The 8,756-nt window shown below is 32.3% G+C and overlaps 1 protein-coding gene across 1 annotated transcript; it reads left to right on the top strand.

The window, feature by feature from the left end:
- Positions 1-1,209: 1,209 nt before the first annotated feature.
- On the top strand, positions 1,210-2,944 carry LOC102626582 (NAC domain-containing protein 104). The gene is made up of 3 exons (XM_006494002.4): positions 1,210-1,718; positions 1,956-2,245; positions 2,524-2,944. The coding sequence occupies exons 1-3, from the start codon at positions 1,541-1,543 to the stop codon at positions 2,656-2,658; spliced, it is 603 nt and encodes a 200-aa protein (XP_006494065.2). The 5' UTR covers positions 1,210-1,540; the 3' UTR covers positions 2,659-2,944.
- The last annotated feature ends 5,812 nt before the right edge of the window (positions 2,945-8,756 follow it).

The following is an 8,756-nucleotide window of genomic DNA, read 5'->3' on the forward strand; positions in this document are numbered from 1 at the left end:
AGAAAATCAATGTTGAAGTGTGGCTATGGACCAAAACCAATCAAATCAGTCAAATCACTTTTAAAGATTGGCTTACTATAGACTTATGAGAGAAATAAGGAAAATCATATTTGATATATTGAGAAGCATGAAGACTGCTTGATATAATGTGCACGCCGATCACACACACACCTTACCACATGTGTTACAAGTGAAATTATGTATGTGCTTTTAGCTATGCACACCGCTTGCCTTCTTGAACTTGCAAAGCACGATCGCAATTATTATAAATAGAGCACTTGTATGCTATTTCTATTTACTTCAAAATTGAGAAAAAAAAATGACGTGAGAAATGCTATCCTCCTTTGCAATATTTTGCTAGGCTCCTTTCTATTTTATTTAATCATTCTTTCTTTAATACTTCCTCTATTATCAATATTACAACAATTTGATTTTGTTTGGCCTTTTTTCTTTGTTTTCTTGGACGGGCTACTTGTCCGAATTAATTAATACTAGTTTGGAAACTTGAAAGGCATGTGTAATGACATTCACTTTGGGTGACTTGGATAGTTGGATTGGCTCAATGGGGTCAACTCATTTGAGTCACTGTCTCAAATGAGTGTTTCACGTGCAAGTGGAGAAGTAAAATACAATAGAAGATGAAAACCAATAGATAAGCAATAAAATCATCATTTACTTGGAAAATTCGTAAGTAAAGTACCCGTTAGCTTTGTTGCTTCTTCTTTTATTTATTTATTTTTTCCCCCTGTATATGTTTTCTTTTCTAAGAATTAACCATAATTGGTTAATTATATTTTTAAAATGTGGGGCTATTATTTGTTCAGTTCCAGTGACTGCTGACCCAAGATAATCAGTTGAACTCCTTTTATTATTCATATAAAAAAAGTCTATTTATTTGTCCTAACCAGGAACCAGTACTCATTGCACTTTTGCTGGGGAGATGCATACGCATAAATATATTTATATAAAATTATATAATTACGATAATTATTATTATTAGTGGTGCATAGCATCAGGCTCACACAGCACTCCAAGATGTGGGCCACCTATTTCTTTTATGGTCCACGACCAAACGCATATTCTGCATGCCACGTGGATGACAGCAGCTGTATGATCTAAGCATGAAGTGTGATGAGGATCGACTTTTTAATATGTACTATACTATCAAAACGTTTTCTTCGAAAATAAAATAGCTGAAATCTGAAACACCTTCTCCAGTTCCCTCCAACAGTAACAGATACCGTTACTTGTAAAGTATCCAAAAATACGTTCCGTTACCCGCCGCCTTTGGAGCATGAGCCGAATTGTGATTTGTGAACACTAACTATATATCAAAACTCAAATCCAATTCTCCAACTGACTCCTTTCCATTTTGTGATTTGTGATTTGTGATCATCAAGATCAATACCACCTTCTTTTTCACGTCATACACTCTCTCTCTTCTCCCTTCTGTTAGGTTATAAATATCAGCCGCATCCAATCACTTCCTTATCACTATTCTTTCCTTTTCTTAATTTCTTCTTCATTACCATACGTAAGTATGGGAGATAACATTAATGCTAATGCTAATGTCAATCTACCCCCTGGTTTCAGATTTTGTCCTACTGATGAAGAGCTTCTTGTTCATTTTCTTCAACGTAAGGTCGCTCTCCTGCCTTGCCACCCTGATGTGATCCCTGATCTTGATCTTTATCCATATGATCCATGGCAACTCAATGGTACGTATATATTTGATCAAGTATCTTACTTAATTAAATTCGTTAATTATTATTATTATATTTTTGGTATCTTCTATGCATGCATCCATATGTATACATTTATTAAGAAAAATACCAAATAGACGAAGTGCTATCAGAACGCTAACTTGTTTCTATGAGCAGTCAATCAAATTTTTCTGTCCGAATATTATTACTCGTTTATAAAACATGATTCTGTGTGTCAATATACATATGTAGGTAAAGCTCTTGCTGAAGGTAACCAGTGGTACTTCTATAGTCGAAAGACACAAAATAGGATGACGGGTAATGGGTATTGGAAGCCAATGGGAATAGAAGAATCGGTTCTTACAAGGGCTGATAAGAAAGTTGGGTTGAAGAAATATTACATTTTTCACCTGGGTGAAGCCTCTGCTGGAGTTAAAACTAATTGGATAATGCAAGAATATCGTCTCTCCGATTCTGCAGCTGCTTCCAGCAGTAATACTAGTAGTAGTAGGTCTTCTAAAAGAAGAGTGAATTCAAAAACTGTAAGTGTATATATCTTTTTATGTTTTTTTATTCTTTATGAAAATTAACAGGAATGCAAAGATTCTCAGTTCCAACTTAAATCTCATTGATGTGGCAGGTTAGCTTTACCTGTAGATATTACATTATATAAACATTAATAATAAATTTCAAATAACAGTTAGAAATAACCCGCCACATCAGTTGAGATTGAAGTTAAAATTAAAATACTGAAATCTCTAGTATTATTAAAAAATTAAAGATTATTTTTTGATTTGTTGTATGCTCGTATTGTATTCAGGATTACAGTAAATGGGTCATCTGTAGAGTTTTCGAAAGAAATTGTGATGACGACGATGATGGGGCAGAACTCTCTTGCATGGATGAAGTATTTTTATCTTTGGATGATCTTGATGAAATTAGTTTGCCAAATTAGATAGATCCCAAGAATTTAAGATCTTATTGGTCCATGAAAGGGTTTATCCAAATGTAAAATCGCTATCGCATATCGGTTGTATTAGTAATATCCGCTGTAAGTTCCAATAAAAAAAAAAAAAAAAATTATCGTACCAAGTTCATCACCACTTCCAATTTCCAATGGCATGCTTTTGATGTGAAATTTTGTTTCTATTACCATTAGAAACAGGGAATTTCCTAGCCTGATATACCAAGTTGTTACATGTGTAGGAAGTGAACCAAATAAACAGGGAGCTAGAGACCACAAGTTTGTATGATATTACATGAATCCATATCAAGCATATTATGATTTATGATGCCATCAAATTACACGTGTCAACTAACCGACTTTAGTTGCATAGAAATTGAATGCACTAGGTCTGCGTTTCATTTTCTTGCCTATAATTATTTTTTATTTTATTTTCTTTTATGGTTTTTCTGACATTCTCACATATATAGATTATTGAGAGGGAAGGCTAAATGTGAGATGAGGTGGAGCCCAAAAAGCACTGTAAGAATTTGAGCATTCACTGCCGTTTAGCTTTTTCTACTTTGTTGGTATTTGGTGGTTGTCTTGTGTCACATAGCTAAGGAACAATATTTTCTTAATTTTATATGGGTGGCTGCTTAGAGCAGCATGTAGTCATGTATGATGCAAGCGTTCGCTCACTTTCCAATCTCCACACGAGTACATTTTCTCTAAAAATAAAAGCACCATAAATTAGATGACAATATTACCTTTTGCTACATGTGCAAGTTGTAAATTCCAAATCCAAGTCTATTAAGGAACGAATATGGATCATCTCTTTGTTTTCCTATCCTTGTATAATTCATTTTCCGGGCAAGGGAGTTATTCGAACTGCATGGATGCATTTTGTTTGGCTTTTAACATTAATGTCCGTTGTTTTTTTGAAAAAAAAAATAAAAGTTTTAAAATTTGATACATAATTTTTAATTGTTTGAAATTTTTATATCTTGATCGGTTGACATAATTTGACCACTATTTGACCACTGATAAGTTATACTGTAAGGACAATAATTTGTAAAATAAAGAAATTTAACATATAAAATCTAATTTTTTGGAAACAACATAATACCTATTTAATGTAGGGATGGAAAAATAACCTGATCTAACTAGACCAATCTAAAAAAAATTTAGATTCGAATAGGATGCAGATGAACCCCTCTATACCCGATCGGGTGGGAATCAGTCTAATTCGATTGTATTGGATTTGAAAATCTAATCGATTACACACAATCAAAAGAAAAAACAAATTACATTCGGATTAGATTATAAGTTTGGATTGAGTTCAAACTACCTTTGTTTTCCAGTCTAATCAATTTGAAACCCGATTATGTTGATTTGAACTCGATCCAAGCCTGAATTTGCCCACTCCTGATCTATATAATAAATAATTCAGATATGTAATAAACAAATATTAATTCACCAATAATATTAATCTATTTAATACATAATAAATTATTTAAATATGTGATATAAAAATTAATTTACCAGCCATATTAATATATGACCAAAAAATAATGTCAAAAATTTCATAATATTCAACTATCCCCTACTTTAATTGTAAACCCACCCCACTTCAAAAAATTAATTACAGAAAATTCATATTATTTTTAATAATTTCAAATAAAGAAGAAATTTCGACAATTAACGAAGTAAATCATTATTAATTTTTTTTTTTTGCCCTTAAATCTTTTAACCATCTTTAACCACCAATAATCCAACATCTCTCTAGGTTAAAAAAAAAAATACTTTACCATTTCAATAATGTTGAAGTAACGAACAAGTGCAAGAATTCTTAAAGTGCAATATTTTGCTACATAAATATGAAAAATTAATGCTTACTACTTTTTCGTTAGTTTTGTTTGTCAAATATGGATGTCATAGTGCATTCGTAGGGGCGCATTTGTAGGAAATTTAACCCCATATTGTAATTAGCCCCAAAATTTGAGAGTATGACAAATAATACCCCATAATAGTAGAAATACTTTTATAAATCAGCACAAACGTTTGAAACCATTTTAGATTTATACCCTTAGTCAAGTATTAAAGGTGATGGCAATGTTTGAATGTTTGGACGACCCAAAAACTTTGGATTGATATATAATTATGCTAAGGGTTATTTTGTCACATTTTTATACTTTTGAGGCTTTTTATAATTTTTTAAAAATCTCTACTCTTTCTTTCTATTTTTAAATCTATTAATTAAGGGCAATATTGGTAGTTTACTAGTCAACCAAAAGCCCGATTAGCAAAATTACCGGAAAAGTAGTAAACGGTTAATTTTTCGTATTTAATATAGTAAAATATTATGCTTCAATAATTCTTGTAGTCATTTATTATTACACCATAGTTCGAGTAGTGAAAGGATAATAACCATATGCTTTTACATAAGTTTAGTTTGACTATTATACCATTATATAGTACAAATACCAAAATAGCCACAAAATTATTTAAACTTCGATAATTATTTTACTTATATAAAATTTTTATTAACGATTTATTGGTGCTCCTATATTAATATAATTATCAATCTTGAATTAAATTAAGGGATGAACCACTACAAGAAAAAATAGACACTACTACAAAAATGACTTTTACTGACACTTAGCTACTGACACTTTGTGAAAAGTGTCAGTAATTTTGCACATATGCACCATTTTCCGCTTTTAACAAATATATATTAACCCAGGACTTTTAAAATTCAAAGCTTTAAAATATGGACAATACACCATTGGACCTTGTAGAATTAAGATATAATAGCAGTAATAAATTAAAAAACAAAACTTAACCCAGACTTGGAAACTTTATTTCGTTTATGGACGCAAATATTTGAACCAAACCCTATCATTATCTTGCTTTCTCCTTCTCTTTTTCCTTTTTCTCTTCTCGATCTCTTTTGTTTCCAGTTGTCCATTTGCAAGCTCAATTCAATTAATTCAGACAAATAATGAAAAACTAAACCCTAATTGAGGCTTCTCTTTCCTTTTTCCTTTTTTCCCCAAATCGAAAACAAAGCGAAACCTTTTTTTCCCCAAATCGAAGAACAAAGCGAAACCCTAATTGAGGCTTCTCTTTCCTTTTTCTTTTTTTCCCCAAATCGAAAAACAAAGCAAACCCTAATTGAGGCTTCTTTCATCGGAGTTTTTTTATTTTCCTGCTCAAATTTCACTTTTTTTTGTTCGCTACTCGAAACCCATTTGCTTGAATTTGAGATAATTGTTGAGAAGTTAGTTAATTTGTTTGCTATAGAAGGTTCGCCTATGCCTAGAATTGTAAAGGAGGATTTCAAGGACTTTAAAGGCAGAGAGGTTTATTTTAACAATTGGTAATGGCTTAATATTTTTTTGTCAATTTAATTACTGGGTTTGTTTTATTTTAGCTTATGATTATTTTTTGTAATTTTAATTTTCTGGGTTGTTGCCGATGTTGAGAAATTCATGTTTATTTGGAAGGTCGCACTTTTCTTTATGTATTGATTTAAATTCTTGTTTAAGTCTTGTGGCTTTGAGGGTTTAAGCGAAATGGGGTTTATTTTATAAATGAGGATCCTATGCGGGCTTATGGAAATTGGATGTGTTTTAGATTAGCTGCCTGATTAATAAGTTCTTGTTTTTGTTCTCTGTTGAGCCTTTTTATTTTGGAGTTTGCAGTAATTTGTTATTCCATAGTACGATCGAAGTTTAATGGGGAGTTTATTGGTGGATTGTGTTAGGAGTTGGCCCTTTTTTTTGTTTGAACTTTTTGTGATCTGTTTTAAGATTGAGAACAAAAGCTTTGATCGTTACTTGTGTAAAGTCTTATCGGGAAATAATAAAAAGTGCTTTTTTATTATTATATAGGGAAAGGAGGAGCTGGTGAAGCACTTTCGGAGTTTTGACTTTCCATGTGATGAATACCTTCCTGTTTGCTTCAGTCCAGCCCGCGATGGCACAAGAAAGAATGTGAAACAAAGCACTGTTGGCAAATGTAGAGGCACTAGCTAGTGTTTGGGAGGCTTCCAAGAACATGCGTCATCAAATCAAACCGTAACTCAGTGTTAAATTTTTGTGGCTTTGACATGACACGTGATGATGAGGATGGTGGTACATGCTTTGGTTTAATGGCTTGCTTGTTGCTGTCACTTTCATGGCTTGTGGTGGTGGGTTAGTGTTTGATGAAACCTCTTTTTATTTGTTTTAAAAGTTTAGTTAGCGTTGTGGATTTTCTGCGTGATCAGCTTTGAAGAAGGGGTGGGGGACTGAGGGTGGATCTTGCCACCTGGACCATTTGATGGTTGAGGTTGTGGGTTCCACCTCCAGATGGATGGATGTATATAACTGGGGGCCAGTTTCATTGTAAGCATTCCCTGATCTTTTGCTGCTGGAGAACTTCTACAGTTGTGTGCTCGTAGTTCTTTTTAAACTGGTTGTGACTTTTAATGTTAATGTTTTAGTGTAGTAGAATAGCATGCATGTCTAGCAGGCTACCTGCTAATGTTGTGTTTTGTGCCATTTGCTAATTGATTTGGGTAAACTTCTGAAGCTTATTAGTTTGATGTATTTTTCATTTCACGTCTCAATTTGTATGTCTTGCATTGTTGGTTTGTTTTGGAATAAAAGAATGGGGAATTGGGACATTCCATGATAATGAGCATGGGATGCTCTGTATATGTAAAGCAAGGCAATAGTTTCTCCAGCAGCTGATTTGTTATTTCACATTTATATTTTATATATGAAAGTTGTATGAAGTACTTCAAACTGACTGGTGTACTTCAAATTTTTAAGTTTATCCATCAATTGTTCTAATACCGAATTATGAACTTTTTAAAACCCCATCATGGCTTTTATTATTATTTTGGATACTGTTGTACCCATGGACTTCAGTGCAGGTGGGCTCCTGGCTAGAGAAAATCACAAGCTTTGGTGTTTATGACTGTCAGGTTCTTATGGTTATTATAGTGGCAAGAAGCATATGGTTAGTTCAGTCTACTTACTAAAATAATTAACTTTTTGTTTAGTTGTTTTAATTTCATATCCATGCTTGCTGTTGGTGATCTCTGTATGTCTGCTATGTTTTGATGGTCTTTTATTTGTTTACAATAATTATGCCTAATTTTCTTTACTTGATCTTAATTCCCAGTCCCATCACTATGGTCTAATTTTGACTTTTTCCTCTCTCCTTCCGAATCTAAAGTGACCTCTTCAATAACTATGAGATGGTAGTTGTAACAAGTATAATCACAAGAAACTGTAAAAAATAAGCCCAGGGCGGTGGGAGCTAGTTGACCTCTGTTAATGCTCCTTGATTTTATTTTGTTGGGTTGGACTTGGATAATATTTAATGATTAAATGTTATATTTTGTTTTGCCAACTACAACTTATTAATTAAGTGATGAACATTTTTTAATTAAGTGGTAGCTAGATTTTTATTTTGGTTTCTCTAGATTAATTAAGTGATGAACATTTGATTGGGCAGAACCAGCTTCCGGATGATCATGTAATATGCGGAATGCACTACTAGATTTATGTGATTTTCTTTATACACAGTTTTGAAATTTACATTTCTTTGTTTAAGATTGCCACAGTTTCTTATAAATGTCTCTCTAATTTATAGGTGGAGCATCAGTTGCTGGTCAACTAGAGGACATTCCAACAATTTAAGATTGATAAGGATTACTTGTAAGTTGAATGCTTTCAAATTAATACATATGTTCATTGTTAATTTATAAAGTTTTCATTAGATAAGCATGCCATGTAATTTTTGAAAACAAAAATTCTTTCAAATTAATATTAGTGCACTGGAAAAATTATTGCACTTTATATATTGTTTCCAAATTCCAAGACTTATTTTTTAAGGTGTACTAATTGATTTTATGTACTTGTAGGTGGGAAAAAAATGAAGCCATGTGTGGATATTCAGTGACATTCTTATGCTTAATTTTGTAGGTTAATGTTTGATGAAACTTAATTTTGTATTCTGTTGTTTAGAACTGGTCGAAACTCAATTTGGTACTTATATTTTTCTTTTCCAAACAATGATGTAGTTAAATTATATTAATGTAAGTGATGTATTGG

Source organism: Citrus sinensis, chromosome 5 (assembly GCF_022201045.2).
Source record: "Citrus sinensis cultivar Valencia sweet orange chromosome 5, DVS_A1.0, whole genome shotgun sequence".
Lineage (NCBI taxonomy): Eukaryota > Viridiplantae > Streptophyta > Magnoliopsida > Sapindales > Rutaceae > Citrus > Citrus sinensis.